At 36.4% G+C, this 22,610-nt stretch overlaps 1 protein-coding gene across 2 annotated transcripts in view; it reads right to left on the minus strand.

The window, feature by feature from the left end:
* LOC754769 (twitchin) overlaps positions 1-22,610 on the minus strand; it is a 127,369-nt gene that overhangs the window by 103,211 nt on the left and 1,548 nt on the right. For both annotated transcript variants that reach the window (XM_030973794.1, XM_030973795.1), the window contains exons 2-12: positions 11,387-11,568; positions 10,388-10,523; positions 10,013-10,043; positions 9,224-9,549; positions 7,475-7,771; positions 6,769-6,796; positions 6,017-6,315; positions 5,031-5,219; positions 3,700-3,825; positions 1,698-1,945; positions 85-158 (exon numbers count right to left, since the gene is read on the minus strand). In XM_030973794.1, coding sequence (XP_030829654.1) covers positions 85-158; positions 1,698-1,945; positions 3,700-3,825; positions 5,031-5,219; positions 6,017-6,315; positions 6,769-6,796; positions 7,475-7,771; positions 9,224-9,549; positions 10,013-10,043; positions 10,388-10,523; positions 11,387-11,554 — 1,922 coding nt within the window. In that variant the 5' untranslated portion in view covers positions 11,555-11,568. The remainder of the gene's footprint in view (positions 1-84; positions 159-1,697; positions 1,946-3,699; positions 3,826-5,030; positions 5,220-6,016; positions 6,316-6,768; positions 6,797-7,474; positions 7,772-9,223; positions 9,550-10,012; positions 10,044-10,387; positions 10,524-11,386; positions 11,569-22,610) is intronic.

A 22,610-nucleotide genomic window follows, 5' to 3' on the forward strand; every position in this document is an offset into this window, starting at 1 on the left:
GAAAGCTGTATTTTGCTGGGTTTCTCGATTGGCTTTTTGATTTAAATCATCACTAAGTTTGGAAAGAACGAGACATTGACTCACTTGTACCATGTCACCTTGGTCGGGCTGCCGGTGATCTTGACCCGAAGGCTGACACGGCTGCCGTCTTTCACATCCTGTGGGGTCAACATACACACTCAGGGGTCACGCCAAAGGAAGGGTGTCGGGTAGGGGCACATCAAAAACAATCTCATGACACCAGTAGGTCTAATTTGCAAAAATGCTCGGTATTGTCTTATGAAGTATCAGCTGACATGTTAATTCAAAGGTATAAGATCTTTGTTTCAAGCCAAAATTTTCTAATGAAGTAAAGGCCAAAAGTTTAATATAAAGGTATTAGATTTTGTTTCAAGTTTTGTTATTTATAGACAATCATGTTCAATTGATGCAATCAGAGGGAAAGTAAATTTGATATTCACTTACTTTCTTAAGAATATTTTTTTATGAAAGTTTTGTTTTAATCTTTTTTTTTTCTTTTCTTTTTTTAATTGAAAATAAATGTTGGCATGAAAAGTTGGTAAGATATCATATGCCAAAATTATCTAAGATGTTTATTATTCAGCTATACTAGTTTAAACACACAATGTTGAGCATAATGCAAATCACCTCTACTAGATCATGCCTTGCATTGTTGAATATCAAAGGGATTTCAACTTGATGGAATGTGAAAGAGATGTAAATGTGAGGGCCACCAAGAAAAATATGTTGGGCAAACACAGGGGACATACCATTTATAACTGAATGAATTTATACATGAATCAAATGAATATGCATTTTAATTTTAAAATGATACATACATTTGATAGGAATATGAATAGAATACAAGGTCTTATAGGGGTAACAGCAAATGTATGATAACAAAAATCTTTCATAAAGGACAGTGGACAATAAATATGTTTCTTGATTGAAGGGTTCATACAGGGAAAATGATACTGAATCAAGGGACAGATATGTGGATGTATTGATATGAATCAAGATTATAATCTCACTTCAAATGCAAGATGGTATATTGATACAAACATGAAGTATATGTGTTAGAATATGATCAATTCAATTAATACTTATACAAATTGAAATTATCATATCATCATACATTGTATTAACACTACTAGAACTTCGATAGCTCATGTATTTTGAAATGATACTTTTCTTGCTGGGGTATTCAATCTGTTTTTCTTCTCTGCAACAACATGCTAATGATAATTTCATATATATAGATATATATCTATCATGGAATGAAGTATGGGACATGCCAATGGTGAATTTTGTCAGGGATCACTTGTGCCATAGACGTGCCAAGCCCCTCAATCACAGGGCTTGGGAACCACCATAGGGCCTAAAAAGAGAAAGATGTTGTATTGCCCTTTGCAACCGACCCAAAAATCTTGAAATCTACCGTTGTCTTCTTAATTTCTAATTTTTTTACGTTTTTTTTTCTATTAAAAAATGTATTAAAGAATTCAAAACTGAGAAATATCAGCCCAAAGAGGGAGTTTAAAAAAATAAAAATAAAAATAAATTAAATTCTTGACCGATCAACCCATATTTGGGCACCTAAAAGGCAATTCAACATCTTTCTTTTTTTAGGTCTAGTGTATACGTGTATAAGGGCGCACAAATGACCCCCTTCTCATCCTACGAGGGGTGAGACAGACCTGGTCCTTGAGCTCCTCAATGACCACTGGTTTCACAGCGGGGGCAGCCTCTTCAATGAGCGGAGTGACTTCCTCGGGGCCCTCGCTTGAGACCTCGATCTGTTGGTCAAGCTGACCACCGAGCTGGAGAGCCTTGCCAAATTCGCCAAGGTCTAGCTCGATGAGAGGAGCCCCGAAGTCAATCTGCATTGAGGGCTCCACTACCGGGTTCAGGGTGAACTTCTTGGGACCGAACTTGGATCCAGGAGCTGATCGGAGGAGGAAGAGAAAGGGAGAGAGAGAAAAGTGACAATTAGGCCTCGTTCAGATACAACGCAGATAAAGATAAAGTTGAGTTCTGGTCACGCGATTGCATTATGAAAGAAACAGTGTGGAATCGATCAGGAAAGGTTGATTATCTAGCATATAAGTATTGATGTGTGCTGCAAGGTTCTGGAATCATTAAAATGATAAGAAATGTGGCCCAGTCTTGGTAAAGTTAGAAGCACTGTACACAGAAAGATGTTTATGGGACTACACGAACATGAGGCATAAAAATCGGGACAGATTTTTATGCTGTTACATGCCATATTTAGAATATTAAGGCATTTGAAGAGCCATGCTTTCCAGGATACATTTTTAATCTGATGTTCTTCCACACTTGCTTAATACAACGATAATGCTCACAAATTATTTACATATCTTCTCAGAACTCAAGCTTCTCTTTAAACCACAACAGTTTTTTATTATGCTGCAACGTGTAATATGCTTCACATGTCTGTGTCTTATAGCACAGAGCTCAGTGAACATGCTGGGGACCTTTGCTGCACTCTGTTGCCGTTAATTCAACAGTAGTTTACCGCGATCGGAGCAAGACACAAAGAGATAGAAAAGCTATAATTAGGCCTCATTCAGATATGACGCAGTTAAACAACGACAGTTTTTTATTCTGCTGCACATGTAGAAATGTGTGATCTTCTTGGTAATTTAAGTAATGTTAATTCCATTATTTATATTGATTTTTCTTCAAGTAATCTTGATTTGTGTACAGCACTTAGATATTTTTATGTCACAAGCGCTACATAAATTTTTCGTATTATTATTATGGTTCATATGCTTCACATATCTGTATCTTAAACACAGAGCTCAGTGAACATGCTGGGGACCTTTGCTGCACTCTGCTGCCGTTAATTTAACGTCAGTTTACCGCGTCACATCTGAACAAACCTTCGGGATAATATTTTAATTCATGGGCATGTGTGAGCTATTATATCCCATAAGTTACAGACTACATCTCAGATTTGAGAGACTTTTAGAGCTTGGAATAGACCAAATATCAAGTAAATTGACACTTTTGATAGATTTTGTCATGGCAGAATACTTAGTAACATACGGGACATTGAACTACATGTACCTTGAACTAGCCCACATAAAGATTCAATTGAATTCTCTTCAACAGCAGCCCAGAACAGCTTTATCCATTCGAATACAAAGTGTTTTTAATTTTATCTGTTATTTTGGACGATTCAAAACACCTCAAACATATGTAAATTCGAAAAACAGAATTCTTCTACAGGTCTATCCATAATTTGAAACTATTTGTAGATCCCATGAACTATCTTATCCTGCCTTGAATCAAACAATTCTAGAATACATTCAGACAAGGTCATAACTCAAAAGTGCTAGTTATAACAAGAAGAGCACTGGTGCCTGATCACTATCACGTGTGCGAAGGCTTTAAGATTAATGTAAGGGTACCTCAAAATGTTAAAGGGATACCATGGCCGCGTCTTAAAAAGAGTTGATATTAATCGCAACTTATTTGCGATTGATATCAATCGCAACTATGTACATAAGAGATAGGAGACTGCAAATTTGTGATTGATTAGAGGACTTGCAATTGATTTGGATCAGTGGCAACCCTGTGTGAGACGGGGCCAATATGTATAAGTATTCCACATAAAAGGACACAGTTTTATCAAGTAAATCTTAGTACGGACTAATTCCAGTGAATTCAACTGACCTTGGTCAAACTTGAGGTTGATGGTGGAAGTGGCTTTGCCCTTCTCGTTCTCTGCAACCACAATGTAGCTTCCTGAGTCAATGTTGGAAGAATTGTTCACCTCCAGAGTCAGCATGTACACTTTACCTGCAGAGCAAATCAAGATATGTGAGATCAAACATAAGTTTGATAATAGGTAATTCAGTACTTCAAATATACTTTTTTTTGGTGGACAGTTGCTAAAATCGATTTTGATTGATCATTATTGATTTACCAATTGCCGGCGAATCTTCCCGCCTCGCTCAGTACAACAAAAAGTCAACCATCAGCAGTCGCGAGATTTAGAGTCATAAAACTTTCACGAAATCCAGAAATCCTTGACATCCTTTAATATCTATATATTTCTGTACCCGTTAAGTTTCAAGAGTAATGTCAAGTCCATTATGAAGATATCACATACAGGGTCAAGATGAAAACTTCACCTGTAGAGGAACCTGTTTAGGATCACCTTGTCAACAAAAGCCACATATACAAGGTTCAAAAGTTCTTAATGAGATCATTAGCATTAACCCCCTGGACAATCAGCATGTGAAGATTTGTGCTATCGCTCTTAAAGTATGGCGTCTTAATGTTCCACAACTCTTAAATGGTTTTATAAAGACCATTTAAAGCAAAATCTTGAACATGAGTACAAAAGCGATTGGTCTGTACTGGCATATTTTTTGCATCATTCCTTGATCCACTGATTGTCAAATAAATGAATTACTTAAAGATACCTTTCTAACCTAACTAGGTGATGTGTAGAAAACATATTCACATAAATGCTGCTTTCGGGAGAGAAAAGAAACACTGATCATGAAAAAACATAAACGGTGGTCTCTTTGGAAGGGTTGGTCTTTCTGCACATGTTGATTGTTTATGTCTACTGCCTCGCTCGGGTGACCTCAATATTTTAAGGTAACAAACGTGACATTCTTTTGGTAACAATTTAATTTGTTTGCTGTTTTTTTGCTATTTTTGCTCGTTTCACTTTGTATATCATCTTATATTAAGGCCTTCTTTCCCACCTATTATTATTGTTGGACCTCCTTCACCATTGCAATCACTTCATTTGAATGTTAGTTTTTATTTAGAGGAACCTATAATCTACAAACTAAGCTTTTTTAAATAGGTTCCTCACATTTCACACTATATAACCTACATATTTAAAACAATTAATTTCGACATCTTTACAAAAGCTTAATTATATAATGTCATACTTTGAGTATATTTCATATTATGTTATAATTTTGTCATTTATGTGAATTCTATTTTGTGAAATAATCTTGAAAAACTTAAAACTTGAAACTCACCCTTCTGTTGTGACCTCATCCTGTACTTCTTGTCCTCCCTGATGTCCCTGTCGTTGTACTGCCACTTGATGGTAGGCTTGGGTTCTCCCATCAGCTTGACCTCAAAGACGACCCTGCGACCCTGGTCCTCCTGCTTGATGGTTGGCTTCTCGATGAAGGTGGGTGCACCCTCTTTGCTGGCGTCTTTGACTGGAGGAGTAAGGAATGAAAGAGAGTTGGGTTGATGGTTTATTTTACCTGACTGCTAAGAAAGCATTTGTATACTTGTAAGTAAGCTGCAAGGGGACCGACGGATTTAAGTCCTCTCCGAGGCAATTGGTAATCAGGATTAATACCTTAACAAAGGGCACTAGTGCATCGACTTGGTTTTGAGCCCGGGACCTCCCAGTTACGAGACCACTGCTCTACCACTGAGCCATCGCGTCTCCTTGTTTATATACATTTGTAATTTAAAGGCTCTATTTACATTAAATGAAATGGCATCTTTGACTGGAGGAATACAGAATGAAAGAGAATTGTAAATTTGTTATTGAAATTTAAAAGGCTCCATTTACATTAAGTGCAAGTTAAACAGAATGCTACTATTCGTTTCATTACTGATTCAGTTACAAATTGGAGAAATCGCTGTAACATATACCAAATCTGGTTGTGCCTGACTTTGTATAAAAATTGATATACCTTCTAAAATGAATACACTTCACTGAATCAATGTGGACTTTATTGGAGTGTTACTCCTTTTTTCTTTTTATGCATGTTTGGATTTACACCGAGGGAAATAAGAAAAGGAACTTCAAACTAGTCTTGTACTCTGAAGGAACAACTGGCTAAAGAATTTCAGTAAAAAGACAAAGTGTGATTGATTGCAAGCTCTTCTTCTGAGTCTGTGTTTCCTGCAATTGTGATATTTCTGAAAAATTTGAACAGATCTTCAAAATTAGGTGTTTAAAAAGAGATCAATCGTACAAAAATGTGATTGTTGTCCTTACTGTCAAAGTTCAAGTTGATGTTTGCATGTGCATCTCCGGCACTGGTGGCTACGTAGATCACATAGGTGCCTCCGTCCTTGGGCGTTACTTTTTCGATCTCCAAAGTCAAGGTGTACTTCTTGCCAGCAGCTACCTTCTTGATAGCATAGCGCCCTCCATCTTGGATGGCTGTGTTGCCGAGGCTCCACATGACCTGAGGTTCTGAGTCGGCCTCGAGTATAGACTCGAAGGTGAGTGTTTGGCCGTTTTTGCTCTGGCGCATAGTTGGATGGCCGATGAATTTTGGTCCTCCAGCGGCTCTGTTGGTGATGACAAAAAATGACATAATAATTATTTATCAGATTTTTTATCTTTGGCCCTGATGGGGCAATAACTAATTTCAGTTGTGTATAAGATTTATTTGTCTTCAGCCTCGTACCAGTGTGAAAGCCTTATATTTTAGTCCAAATTACAAACCACAAACCAAAGGCAAATAGAAGAAGAAAAAACCTGCTCACCTTTATATTTTTATGTGATAAATAAAACAAAATGTAGATTTAGTTTAAATATATTTTTGTGCCTGGTACAAAAATCAATATCCGCCAGGGACTTGTCTCCCATAAATGATTTACTTTTTGTATGGGTGTGTGTTTTTTGTATTTGTTTTGTTTTGTTTTTTTGTTCATGAGTTGTTTTGTATTCTGTGTGTTTTATTGGAGTTATGGTTGTTGATGAACATAATATAGTTAATTCAATCTCTCTGAAATACTTACGCTTGTTTTGGTGGCTCTTGTGTTGTTCCTACAAATTGAAAAGACGATGTAGAAGATTAAATAGCATATTCATAATAAGATAATAAGATGAAAGAATTTCATAGAAAAAAAGTGATAGGTCTTTTTAAGTCAACAAGAAGAAAAAAGGTGTGTTCATCAAAATAAAACCCAAAAGAAATAAATATATGAAATTTGTTGCACGTGGCGAAATTCTGAAAAATTTATTGTAATATCAGTTAAATGATAGAAAAATGATAGAAAAGGGGTTAGTAAAACCATTTATATATCTGTATGCATGGTAAATGAATCCAGAATACTTGTTGCATGAAGATTAGACAGCCTACCCAACTTAACACTTGCTCTTCGGCAAAGTCATTATCATGATTATGTTTGTGCAATCAACTGTAACGGTCTACTTTTATGTCAGCCAATCTTGTGTCAATTCTCACTCAATCCATGAATGGTTTAATTTTTCATTGACCATTGTTGGCGATTGAATGCTATTTTCTTTACCGTAAGGCGTTGACATAGGCGATTACCAATGTTCAAAACTTTTGACAAGTTGTCTAACAAAGACAGCGCACGCACACTCTCACTCTTAGACTCGGTTGTTTGTTTATAACTAGATCTAGATCTATACCATCACAAATCACGGCACATCGGACTACACACGCAGCAATTGGACAGTTCAGCAACCGAATTTTACCTTCAAAGTTGAGTGTAATCGTCGAGCTAGCTTCACCAAACTTGTTCTTGGCTTGAATTTCAAACTTTCCAGCGTCGGCATCGCCGGCATCCTTGATATCGAGGTAAATAGCGTAGTAATCGCCATCTTCTTGCACGTCGATTTTGATTCTGCCGCCAGCTTTCACAGGGGTGCCGTTCTTGAACCAGTTGAGTGTCGGCTTAGGATCGGCTTGCAGTTCGCACGTGAATTGGATGGTTCCGTCTGGTTGCTGCTTGATCTTTGGTGCCATCGTGAACTTGGGTGCTCCTCCCGGTTCTAATGGGGTGGAAGATTGACGATGGGGTACAAGATCATAGATGAAGTTACGATTAAATGCATGTGATCTATCAAGTTCATAAAGTCTTTATCTCTGATAAAAATGCAATTAAAAACTTATAAAGTCCAAGTCATATCAAAGGATTTAGGTTTCATAAATTAAGTTGATTGAGGACACGGGGACACGTTATCTTGACCCCCCCCCCCAACAAAAAAGCAAAGAAAAGAGAAAGAGAAAAAATGGGAAATAGTGATGGGGAGAGATATCGAAACCAAACTAAACTTGTGGTAAACTTGATCCTCTAGGAGTAATAATCTGATATATCTTTGTAATCCAAGTTTTTTGGGTGGGGTCTCCATACTGTGGGTAGTGGCACTTGATTATTAAACGTATGTACTATATATGTATTATATCAAGAATAATAAAGACCAAAAGAAGTTGAAAAATCTCAATGAACGCGGATATACTACTAAACATCCAACATGTACAACTTCATAAGTGGGCGTGGCACCCCCGGCCCCCCCCCCCCCCCCCCCCACTCAGAGGTCGGAATGACCGCATGCGTGTTGCCAAAATGTCCGGTAAAGGGGTACTTTTCGTGCGACAAAGTCCGGCCCGAGAATTGTAAAAAAAAAAAAGGGTGTATTTGACTTTTCACCCGGAGATTTCTTTAAAAAGGGGGTGTTTTTTCTTTTTTTTTCCCCTCATCTCTTTGGACTCCTGAGAAATTATTCCGAATTTAGGAGGGTACATTGAGCATTTTTCCTGATTTAGGGGGGTCTCCAAGGCAGGAAAAGCCCACGAAATGCCCGCGAAAGGGGGGTTCGGAAATATTGGCAGTCCTCAGATAGGGGGTGCTTTCAAAAAAAGGGAACGAGCATATGCGTACCCTAAATAACATTGAGTAGGGGGGGGGGCGGGGTGGCACCTTATAAGTCGACCCCAGTACTGCATGTGTTAGGGTTTTTATTTAGAAGTCCTGACTGAAACTTACGGTTGGGAAATTATTTGAAAAAGAAAAAAAGTAATAATAGTGATGAATTGTAATTTTCTTTAAAAATCGTTTTTGTATGTGCGTGTAACCTTGGGTCTACAAAAGAGTTACAAAACCCCGTAAAAATTAAAGCACACAGGTCTAAATACTTTTATAATCAAAACATCTAAAATTTTGGTTAACCTAGACTTGTGGAAGTTCTGGTTCAGTAGCTTGTCACATACAGCAGAGGTTGATTAAAGTAGTTTAGTTTTGTTTCTCTTATTGTGTTCCCCTCTTATTTTTGTTCATTCTTTATATGTACATGTAAATATGTCAGTTTTTGATAATTTTATGCTCCATCTTAGTTTTGTTCATTTTTTTATATCTACATGTAAATATGTTATATGGATATCTGCTCTTGCAGCTGAGTCTGGAATAGAATCTTGAATTGAATATACAACAATATGCCACTCACTCTCGAAGTTGAGTTTGATGGTGTTGGTGGCGGTTCCAAGCTGGTTCTTGGCGACGATCTTGTAGTCTCCTCCATCGGCCTCGGTAACATCGTTGATCTCGAGTGAGAGGTAGTAGAAGTCGCCGTCGTTTTTCTCCCGAACTTTGAGATGACCACCGGGCCCGCTGTCCTTCAAGAGTTTGTCGTTGCGTTTCCACTCGATGGAAGGTGCGGGGTCAGCCTCTAAGCTGCACTCGATGGTCAGCTTGGTACCGTCGTCCGATTGTTTCATGGCCGGTTTCATGGTGAAGTTGGGCGGTTTTCCCTTGCCTCCGTCTTTGCCGGGTCTGAAATGGGTGACCAAAAACACTTTTTTTTAAAATTTAATCTGAAAATGTTGTACTGAAAGCATATTCAGTCCTATGCCCGAAGATGTATTTGGGAAAGCAAGAAACTATAGAAAAGATTCAAGTCAGTTTCAAAACCAGTTGACTGTCAGTTGTCTGTAAATCAGTTAACATGTAAAGGTTCATTTTGAAGGAAAAGAAACTAAAAGTTGGAACTTGTAATTAAGAAATGCAAATGGTCAAACGAGAAGAACTTGCATGGAAGTGGTAAAATGATTTGCTTTAAGAAAAAAATGTTTATGATATATCAATCATTCTCTGCGCAGCCTTTTGTAATGAGGCGAATCAAGCAACATGAATAATTGTTTATTCAAAATTCGCCCATACGTTGTAGGCCATATAAACAGTATTATTGATTGATAATTATACATGTATTACGTATTTACTAATTGCTTATACTTACCCTGCCTCTTGTTCCATTTCTGTTTCTTCGTCTGTAATTAAAAGAAAATAAGTTATTTATTAAAAAATAAACAACTACAGAATGATTCGAACATTTTCAAATTATTTTTGTTCATTTCAAAACACATCTTAATCTGTATATCATATTTTCGTTTGACGTTCAAAGCATTTGGCAAGTAGTTCGTTGTTAATGTTGGAATTGTTCGAAATTATCACTTTAGAGCAGTATGTTTGACGAAATATAAATTGTACCTCATCTTTCAATTATATTACCTGCAATGTTTTTTTTAAATTCAAGCTCAATGCAATGATGCAATCATATACCAACATTATTTTTGAAATTACAATCATATTGATAACCGAGGGTATGACTTACCGCCGAATTTGAGTGCAATTGTTGCACTCGTGGTCCCCATTTTGTTTGAAGCGACGATTTTGTAGTTGCCTTCGTCTGCCGCTACGATGTCGGCGATCTCCATCTTGACTACGAAAACGTCACCGTCGGGTTTAACCTTGACATAGAAAAATCAAAAGTCTAAGTTTCCGCGAAGAGACAATTTTCTGCTCTATTTTTAAAGACCATTGTATGCCTAAATCTTGACTGGCCTCTGCCTGATACAGTTGCTTTTGAGTATTATTCCACTCACAACTGTCATTATTTTACGGATGGGACAAGTATATAAGAAACAAGTTTTAAATGCATACAACGACCTATAAATTAAACTCTCTACGCCCAAGTCTGGTACACTGGTCGAGTCACTCGAGGTGATACATGATCAAATGTGCACATGATTAGCCAAAATAGATATAACACTGCGGCAGTGTGATAAATCATCATCAGTCATAGTAAAACGCAAGAAATGTTGTCTTAAAAGTGACCAGTAAGGCTAAACTTTTTGTGGATTGCAGTCAACACATCGAGTTTTCTTTTATTTCATATCCTTCGTATATATTATTGGAGGTCTTTCTGCGACAATAGTTTCATCCTGGAACAGATGTATTTCTGTACAGAACTCTTAGAAAAAATACGAGGAAAGTAAGTTTCATGTGGCATATATCTTTAGCTTTATATACTCTTCAGGATTTCCTGTAATCTTTGGACTAAAACTTAACATAATTCTGATTAATGATTGCCTACCCATGTGGTTTATTCATGTCTTATACCATTGGGGATTTTTACTTGCGGTTTCCCGAAAAAAAAATCACAGGATTTCAAGAGAGTGCGATGATTTTGTTTTATGTGATTGCTCACCTATGTGGTATCATTTTTCAAGACTTATACTATTTGGAGGGTTTTCCTGCAAATGTTAAACGAAATTTGTAGGGAATTTTTTTGACCGGTAAACATTTCTTTAAAATAAATTTGGTGACTTACCGATGTGACGTATCTGCCGCCATCTTGGATTGCCTTGTCATCCACTGACCACTTGAAGTCTGGCTGTGGACTGCCTGCGATCTTGCAGGTGAAGATAAGTATTTGCCCGTCATCAGACTGGTCCAGGGCAGGCTTCTGAACAAAGGATGGAGCCGCGTCTTTCCCCATTGCGGCAGCTCAAACTGCAACGTAAGAGAAGAAAGAGAAATGTCTTGATTAACTTTAAAGGAACAGTACTCAAACCAAGGGGTCCAATTCAATACGTGTGTTATAACAAGTTGCGATTAGCCTGAATCGAATGCAAGTCCTCCAAACATTTGGATTGCAGATATGACCCGCATTGTCATTGACTTAATATAAGTTCGACTCGCATCCATCATAATTCTTTAGAAGGACAGCATATAACATTGTTGCGGAGTCCTGTAAACTGAAAAGAGACTGAAGTTTCCTCTATGGTGGCTAAGATGAATATTTGGTACCATGCTTGAAGTAGGCCTTTGAACAAATGTTTATGAAACCTATAAGTTGTTGCAGATTTTTCACGATCTCAACATATGCCGCCATGTTATTTTAGTAAAGCAGTCAGTTTTGATGAGATTTTTCTTTAAACCTTTCACGATTCCTACTAATGAAAAAAATGACTTTTGAAGACTGTATTATAGATTTCGCTTATATTAAGAAGATTAATTACTTTTAAAATAATGTTAAAGCAATGTCATACTTGTAGTTGTTGGATGTGTTGAGCTAAGATCATTTTGAATTTTAAGAGAGTGTAAATTACAAGTAGAGAGAGAGAGATTAACACATGCATAAAACGGATTGAAAAAAGTGTAAAAAGAGGGGCGTGTCAATTTATAAATATATTTAATCACCTGCTTTAGGTATTCAAACGAAATCCAAAAGTAAACAAAAGTGAACAAAATATAATCAACAAGATGTCAGTTCAGCTGAGCGGAATGATATAGGCCAACAGAGTAGGCAACAGTAGAATAATAAGCGAAGAGGAGGCAGGAGAGAACCGTAGGCGTGGCTATCTGCTGTTGATGTGAAACAACCGGCTTTACCAGACCTTCTTTTATATACCCTCTTTCAACGCGGTATCTCATCGCACATTAAAAAGCGCGGGAAAAGAAACGATACCGCTCTTGTCATCTCATTACACCGGTGATGTCACGTGATGACTCCCAGCTAGCTGGCTGGCTGCGGAGGCCTGGATTCATTTTGCCATATTCACCGCTCAGTGACGAGACGTGAGGTCCTCGGCATACTTCATGGGGTAATGCTGCTGGTATGCGGTGTCAGAGAAGCACAGAGGGGGATGACATGGGTGAATCTCGCACCCCTCCCCCTTCCAAACCCACCCCTTTAACACCTCAGTCAGATGGAGGCGGTTTTCTTCAACATGAATTTAACTCACTCGTCGCATAAAGGCGAATGGCAAAACCATTATGAATGGTCACATCTTTCCCAGGTGTTGCGTAAAGATTTGTTTCTGCCGTGCAATAGATTCATGCACAGTATGACCATCAGATAAGAAAACGACAAGTTGGGGCTTAATGCCCGCCGATGATCGCTAAACCTTGAACTTGCAGGCTTTTCACAAATTAATTTCGTTGACCTAAACTTCAACCCATGGTTATTGTTGATGTAGTTAAATAATTTGACGCCATATAGCCTTTAGCATTCAGCTGTACTCATTGTAGATCTGGATCAAGATACTTAGGAGTTATTCAAGATCATCACAGATTTTTTTGTAAAACAATTATTTTGACACCTAGGACCCGTTTGGCAAAACCTTTTGAGCCAAAGCGAATGACAAATGACAAAAATAAGTGACAAATCTGTTAATAACCAATCAGAAGCAAGGATTTCAGTAGCTTATAACAAAAACTGTCATTTGTCACTGATGACAAGTTTTGTGAAACACCCCCTAGTATTCCAAACTATCCCCCCTGGTTTGAAAGGTTGATGATTTGTGTTTATGATCTTGAAGAATACAATTGCTTGTATTTCAGTGAAATGATAACACTAAATTCCAATCAGTCGTGGTATGTTTATCAGGGACCCCAATGTAGCGGAAAGAATAATCTCACATCCTTGTCGCACATATTTGTACCCTGGTAAAATAGCATCCCGCAGACATAGATCATGTTCCATGGTGTATCACGTCTCCGGTCTCCGGTATGATGTTTGTATTGTCAAAATAGGACAGACATACATGAAGAAGTCCTGAAACATGATAGGTTTCTCCATTAGTGCACTTCATTTCACCCTTACGTCAATTTACATGCAGGATGTCTGCTTTGATGGAGAAATGGACAACGGGATAGAATGTACCAGTCACCTGCCAATATACCGACAGCTCTCAAGACCGACAACGGCAGCCCATGAGACTGACAATATCCATCACGTGAACTGTCGGCAACGTTGTCCGAAGGCCCGAAAGACCAACATGTGGGATACCATACATGCGGTCGGTCTCGTGAATCTTCATAGAACTTTTCAGAAGGCCCGCGAGACCGCTGTCTGTCGGCCGCTTGGGCTGTATGTTGTACAACATACTGATTTGCACTTTGAGAGAGGTATCATTATACTTCTTATGTACCCTTTGATGGTAAAGTGGACATAGCTTTTCACGAATCAAAGCTGCGAAGTTGTGTCAAAATATTCTCAGTGGAAACTTACCTAGGGTTTTGGTTTATTTGTTTGTTTTTGTTGTTGTTGCTGTTGTTTATCTTATTGTAATACTTATGAGGTGGTCTTGTTTGGGCTTTAAACCATGTCATTCCTATTTTTAGGATACGAATGACTTACTATTACAATTATTACAATCGATAATATTTCTGACGCTCAACCATAAAAGGGTGCCTATTTCTCTGCTCTGACTTCATCAACAAATAATTCAAGATATTTCCAGTCATCTGTGAGACATCTGGCGATTGTTTCACCCAGGTCTTTCCCAAGTTGTCAACCGGTCAGTAATATACAATGCTACATCGCAGAACACACGTCTAGTGAATCCTGTTGTCTTTTTTTAAGGGGGGTGTATTTCTGAAGAAGAAAAATAACCCTGACAACCATTAAAAAACTACCGAACAAACAAACAATAACACCAGAAGAAGACAATTGAAAAGGATGCACATTTATCTCTTTTGCACTTATGAAATTTGGGTTTTTAAATTAGCATGGACTTTTTATGCCTGTGCTTAAATCCGCAACTGAAAGATCATATTAAACAGTATTCTAGAATGCTAATCCGAATAATCAAGCAATATTTTTAAGACTAGGCCCACTTTCTATGTAAAGGTGTCTTTAAATAGTGGTTCGTTCACCTGACTTTTCATCATATTCTGTAGGTTATACTATTCCAGCCTCGGCACTAAAGGTATGATTATTTCTCATGCACCCTAGTATAAATGTGTACGTGATATGCTGTAAAGCGCTACATATCAGGCTGCCCGGCTGTAACCGTTGAATGAAAACAAAATTAGTATGAAGACTCATGTATCAGATATTTCAGCAATTTCACTTGCCTATTTCATTGTGGACTCGAGAGACATGTATTGATATTGACTGAGTATTCGGTAATCGGGACTTTCCCCCACGGTGCTGAAGGATTAGTCATAGTAACGTTTTCCCTGTGGACCTCTTACAGTCGAGGGGTAATAGAATCCATATTGCTGATACATTGCGTGTAATGATTAGTCCCCTGTTCGTTCCAGAACGTTCAAATTGTCATCGTCATAGGCCTACTAAGATGTTTATAGTATGTACGTGTCATTTCAGTCATTGTTTTTCGATTATCTGACAATTGTACAGACTGTAATCGGTTATGAGCAAGTTTTTGTTACAATATATATATTTTGCTATGAACTGATAGAATAATAAGGTCACACAACAAAGAAATACCAGTCGATTTTCACCCAAAAATTGATATTTCGTCATGTAAGTACTTTCATGTTCTTTAATTTGTACGTGGGGTGCAGGAGGTTCAGGATCTAGTTCATTATTATTGTTTCTTATCCGGGTGCTCATAATAACTATAACTGCTTATGAAATTCTGTGGTTGCCTTCTAGAGTACTATACTCTACAAAACAAATTAGAACAATTAGAATCGTACGGACTTCAGAGTAGAAGCTGCTGTTTTCTTTGACTAGTTTAAATGAGGTAAGCTTTGGCGTTCCATTTGGAGCATCGCTGATGATCTATACATGCTTTATAAGACGGTCATAGGCGACGAGTATTATCATTTTGTGGTAAGGGGCGGGCTGGAGGCGTGAAATTTGAAATCGGATGAAGTAGTGGCGTTACCAGAAATGATAATAGAAAGGGGGTATGACGAATCCTCCCCAAATGAGGTGTTATTTATCTGGGCACCCCATGTGTGGTAGATCCATTGCATCATTAACATGACCTTTTCCATCATGCTTATGGGCCTTTATACGGTTCAATATTACAGACAAGGTTAAAAAGAACTATGTTAGAAAATTGGTCTTTTGAAATTTCTTTGGAACCAATACCTTTTCACTTAAACTTTAGAAGACTGATGTTATAGTTACAGTTATCATAATTTGCGATGAAGGTTAGGCCCATATGTTGGTTTCGATGAGATGGGGTTAATGTGTAGGAGTGTCAAAAATAAATAGTATGAATAACTCATACTAGTCTGATTTGATTTGATTTATTTCCTTCTGCATTCCATATAAATATAAACGAATTTTGGTAACATAACAAACATAGAATAATACAATTTATTACCGACAATGTATCATAATCAAGTAAATATACATACAAATTATTATAGGAAAAAAAATTGTCAAAGTATTATATTTCATCAGTTTTTATGAAATTATTTGCTAAAGAAGGGCTAGCATTGTAAGCAAAATGCTTGAAAATATGATAGCCTAAACCAAATTTTATGAAATAGATGAACAAATGTATAAAGCAGAATGGACAATTGAAAGCATATGTAAAAAAATTAACTAAAATAATTATAATGATGATGAAGTTGATGGTGATGTTTGCCATTTGAAAGCATGTTTAATAGTGGCGTTAGCATTTGCCACTCTGCTGGAAAATAAGTGTATGATAAAGACGACCCACTGTTCTCTTTATAGATGTAAAGGTCATTACACATGCTTATCATCTTGACATTTGTAATCAGTTTTAAAGGTAGAAGTGTATCCTTGAAAGCGATCGACATTTAACATTATAAATACACACGATGGACCCGCTAAAATGAAGTATGTTCAATAGTCAGAAACGAATTTGGTATCAATAGGTTCTGGGCTAACAAATCGTAAAAACATATCTGCTAGGCTACTACATTTTGTATTATACATATATAACAAACCGTTTTAATGTGTGCCTCAGTGTTTACATTTTGTTTTATTCAGAAGTTTTTTTGTATTACAAAATATATTATTCTATTAATTGGCAATAACGTTTCGCCAGAAATATTGCAGAATGCACTTTTTGACTGATGTTTTACTATATGTACTTTAAGGGTAAATACATAAAGGCCTATATATCACATAAATCAATTTGAAATAAATATCTGATCTCAGGCGGTAAATTAAAAACCATAATATATAGAACTAAATCATTTCTTCTTTTTAAGTAAGCGAATGCAAATATGTTAATGATTTAAGACCTATTTTCATGTTTTGTCTGCACATGAAAATTAGCTTTGGTTTCCTTTGATTTTGTATCTCCTGTCAGTCTTCTAAAGTTCAAAGAAAACCGTGTTTGTAACTTATTATTTAACAATCAGAATATTTCGAAGCATTTTGAAATATACTTTGGTACATGTACGTATCAAGAAAGTTGTCATTGCTTTAATTAAGGGCCTTTAAATATGACACTCAGTTGTGGTTAGAGAGTGATGCGATATGAGATGAGTTATGTATCTCGACTCCGTATGCGCGCCCAATACCATATTGGTCAATGGAATTCCACGGGCCTAACATTGGCAAGATACAGGGAGAGTATACATCATGTGTACATGGACGGGTCGCGCATATTTTTTTTACACAACTGTTTAGCCACTTCAGTCAAAAATACTGTGCAAACGACTAGAGACAGAGTCTAGCATTACCCTTAGCAGTTTTGTTGGATTGCTGGAGCTATAGTGTACATACTCGTTATTTGTTTCGGGTTAATCTATCCTCTCTTTTCTTTCATTATGTATTTCTTTGTTTCTCCTTCAATCTATCCTTTTCTCCTCCGTCATCTATTTCTTTGTTTTAATCTGATATATAGTTTCCCTTTCTCCTTATCTATTTCCCTGTTTTTCCTTTAGAGATCTATGATCCTCTTTTATGTTCTTCCTTTGACTTATCCTCTTCTCTTTCCTTATGTATTTCCCTGTTTTTCCTTCTCCATCCTCTCAACTATCCTTGTTTTCCCCTTTCTATCATCTATTCCCTTCACTGGGTGTACGTGCTTCCACATAATAGTACGCTGACGACTTAGACTCTTTCACCAGAGCACTTCTTGGATTTTTTTCGCGAAAATGGCTAAACAGTTGTGTAAAAAAAATATGCGCGGACGGGTCGGAGCGAGGGAAGAGATAGCCGGTGACTCTCGCATGAACCATGGTTAAGAACATAAATACATTGACGTTTTTACACTTTAGATAATTATCTGTGGAAAGCGTAGGAAGATTCATGAGTAAAAACAGATGGATGGAGGATTTAAAAAAACAAAATCTGCAAAGTTGATTTAAGTAAAGAAAGGACGGAAGTATCCCGATGCCTGCTACATGGAACTAAATGAATATGTGCATGCGCCGTAATAAAAATATTTTCCACTTTACTACATCTATAGTGTTTTTTTAAAGATACTATGTCCCATTTGCAGGCCAAAAAAATGAAAAAATTAAATTCCAACTGCATTTGAAAGATAATACTAATTTAGAATTTCCCTAAAAAAGGTGGGGCTTGAAAATGTCTTCAAGCAAAAGAAAGAATGTTGAGACTTTATATAATCTTCGGGCAGGAGACGCCATTCCCCGGCAAAAATTTACAGTATTGCTAACGCTGGTATACACCTAATACTGCATCAAGGTACCGGGGTAACATGAGGAGCAAAGAGATCTCATATAGATCAGAGATTCGACGCCTGGGGGATCTAGTCTGTCATTATAAAAATTAAATATAGTCATAGGATGATTTTGTGTCAGACAAGACTCTCTGATCGCATAACCCAAACCGTGTTTGACGGCCGACGAAACAAGTTACGGCATACCAAAGCGGTCAGCCCATGCGAGCGCGAGTTCGTGTTATATCAGCAAGACAAACAAACTTGGGATTTTTATTGGGCTCTCGTTGCATTAGCAAACTATACAACTTCATCAGATGTTTACATAACACTACATCTATGTTGTCCTAGAAAGTATTATATAGAACTATGAAATTTGCATACTGTATTTTTGCCATATAATATTTCATAAAGAAAATTGGCATAACTATTGGCGGCTTGACGAAATGTTAGGGTACACGATTTTATAGGCATAAAAATACCCTTTGCCATTCTTCAATATTTGAAAGTTACATTGCAATAGTATACTCTAATGCATCAGCTTTCAACACAATGTAGGCCTACGGGCCTTACGAGTACATGTCTTATCAAAGATTATTCCCGAAACAAATATCTGGAACTTTGTGTTCTTAGCTCGTTTATTTATCTGTGCTTTGTTTTTTAGTTGCGTTGTTGCATGTGTTTAACTTGACTATGGGACTTTACTGAACTCCAAATGTCCTCCATTAGGCCTTTATAGATACGCCATGTTTAATGCCTTATAGTGATTTCAATTGTACTAACACGCGATAATTGCATTTTGTAGATAAGATAATGAGTGTCTCCGTATTCGAAGTTCATGAACTATGGTAAAATTCCTTCCAATCATTAAGACACTGGTCATGATTATTCAGCATTTTTACAGTGAACCATAGCTTAAACTGTGCTTTGTACAGGGGAACTGAACCTTAATTATAATTAATTATGTGTTAATAAAAAAGAAAGTTTCGAAAATCGCGTTTGTAAAAAGGGTTACACAATTTCAAGGTCTAAACTAATCCGTAGCGCGGGTTATTATTTCAAATAATAAATGCTTGATAAGTTGTCTATTAGCTAAAGGCCTTCGCGGGGAGGATTCGCACAGTTTGTGATAGTATAAATATACTTGCGAAGTGTATCTCCTGACCGGATATATCGCTCCACCATTCTTATCAGCTATAGGAATATACAATGTATATTCTGTCAGGGCGGTATCATCATTCATCACTTCGCTTTACGTAAGACCATTATAATCCTCGTTACGATACAGTGGTATGCCTGGTATTTGCATCAGCCAATCAGAGTGCGAGTTGGTCCGCAATGAACCACGGGATATGCGATACATACACGGCCATGGCGGCAATGATGTGATATGAGTTGAGAACGCTCTTTCGCTCTTGAAATGTGAAACATATTATCAGCGGGGAGTGTCCCATGTTCGGCGGGAGCAAACTATATGGAGGTACGTACAAGGTGGCCTGGCGGATGGAGAAATACGTTCAATATTTTTTTGTCCGGAGGACATAATATATGTATTCAGTAGATAGCAAATGTATTCAGGGAAACAATACTGCTTTTATACGTGCTAATTTTATATATAACCAATCAAATGGTAAATGTTCGTCAAAACACTGATGATCACAAATTATGATTGTAAAATAAATTGGCATGCAAAAACAAAGTACAATCTAATATTTCAGTTTATTATAATGGCATTTCCAGAATATAACCATTTTGTAGTTAACGGTATACGCGGGGAAAGAGAGTTTGAATGAATTCCAGAACATACAAGAGAAACTTATGTAGTAAGATGTCTACTTCCTTAAGTCCATCATCACATATTATGTCTTAGAAAGTGTAATTTTATAAACAATATGAAATACCTGTATAAGCAAAAGGGATATTTTACCATTAAAATGCATCTACATTGAATATTGAAGTGGCAATATTTCTTGAGTATGGGATAGAGAGGGGAATACGAAATATTGTTCTTGAAATATCTTCTTGAAATAACAAAATGTATTTGCAAACAGAAGGGGTATGTTATTATCATTTTATGATAATGAATACAATTCATATTTATCCTAATTTCCTCAATTAACAGATTCCGTTTCAAAATAGTTAAAAGGCATGAATGTGATAAAACACATCAAATTATTATGGAGACAAAACTATCAATTATCAATATCCAAGAAACTTTCCCTGTTGTTTGATGAAAAAGAAGACAACTAAACTGTAATGATTTGAGTTTAACCCCAAAAAACAGATAACGAAGATCTTAATTAGAAAATATAAGATGAAATAGATTTACATTTACCACAACGAAAGCATATCGGAATCAATTATTTTCCCCACTTTTTTTCTTGAAAGTTTTACCGGAATCATTTATTATTTTATATGAAATCATACATATTGTAGGCTTACTATCCTAAAAAATTGACGTGGGCAGAACGTTACCTAACAAAAGTAAACTTAATATCACTTAATTACGAACAACTTAAGTGTCGTAAAATGAAAATATGTTACTTTTTTAAATCTATATCAACTGAATGAAAAAGAAAATGAAGATTTGAGTCAAGATAAAGTAGGGTGGGTAAAATAGTACCCCCTTATAATGGTCATATTAATAAAATATAGAACTTTGTTATTTCAATCTACTTCTCTGACAGAAATGAACATTTTGAGTGGAGATAAATTTGGAAAGGTTAAACAATTCCCACATATATCTTGCCACATACGGAAAATATGTGAGTTGTTTTATGTCAACCTATCTCAATGAATAAAAATAAATGAATATTTTGGTCTAGATAAAGTAGGAAGGTTGTTGCTGTTGGTTCGTGTTTTATGGCAATCAGTCAATTTTGACTATTATCACCAACAATTTTTTTAATGTTTTAAAGCATATATAATAATACAACTAACGTCTTTCATGTTTTAGGGTTAAACAGTACCTTTTTATGGTTTGTCACATAAGAAAAATTCTTTAATTGCAATCTGTCTCAATGAACAACAAATGAAGATTAGGTTTCGATAAAGTAGAAAGGGTTAAATAATGACGTCTTATCGTTATCATATAATCAAAATATGATACTTTTTGTAATTCAATCTATGAATAATTAAAAAATTAAGATTTAAGTGGAAATAAATTAGGAAGGAGGGTAAAACAATGCCCTCTTATAATCAGATGCAGCTGGAAGCACTTGGCCCGGGCAAAGCAGCAGGCCTTTCAGAAATTCCAGTCAAAATGTCAACCCGGAGCAAAAGGTCATTACGAGGGAAGAAATATTTCACCTCCTACATCTCTCTGTACGTGCCATATACAGGATTCATATCGTCTGCTATGAGTATAAGGCCATGTTGCGATTTAAAACTGTTCAAAATACTATTTTTGTGAGGGATGTATCTGAGAAGTTAGATGATAGTTATGTTCTTAGAATTGTATCCGAAAATTTGAAGCTGTATTTGTAAAAAATATTTCTAAATTAGAATGTTGTGAGTTAAACTGTTCCCAAACAGTGTTTTATGTTAGAGTTCTATCCGAAATGTATCAAAACTGTGTTGTGATTTCAGGCTGATATTGGAATTAGAATGACATCGTATAAAGATTTGAAATAGTACTGTTTCTGCCTCGCAATTCCCTACAATGACGTAAAGTTCTATTTCTAATTTATAAGGAAAATTGGTAGACTTCACTACTTTTATTGTTATTTAAAGAGTTTTTCTGGTATAAAGGAAATGGAAATAACAGCTAAAAGTGCACGCACTAAGTTGGTATGTCAACTTTACATTATTTTGTAGAGTGCACGAAGGCAAAGAGAAAAAAGATAGATTGTTGATTAATCCTATTGAAACAGATCAAATCCTGCGTTGTCTATTATTAACTGGAAATCTATTAAACATTGCAAAAAATTATTTTTGCATTTAACATAGTGGTGCTTTCATTGTGATACATTTTACACGTGACTGTCAAATTGCATTCAGACCATTTAAAGAAATAATAAGTTTTTAATTCAATTAAATATAAAATGAAATGAAAAGGACAACACCCTTTCATTTGCCTGTATAAGGCTGGGGATTGATTAATAACTTACAAAACAATGTTGCACATAATATGAGTGCATTAGACCACACGCTATGTCAGTCAAAAGTAAAAATAGTTGTGGA

Source organism: Strongylocentrotus purpuratus, unplaced genomic scaffold (assembly GCF_000002235.5).
Source record: "Strongylocentrotus purpuratus isolate Spur 01 unplaced genomic scaffold, Spur_5.0 spur5_scaffold_7, whole genome shotgun sequence".
Classification (NCBI taxonomy): Eukaryota; Metazoa; Echinodermata; class Echinoidea; order Camarodonta; family Strongylocentrotidae; genus Strongylocentrotus; species Strongylocentrotus purpuratus.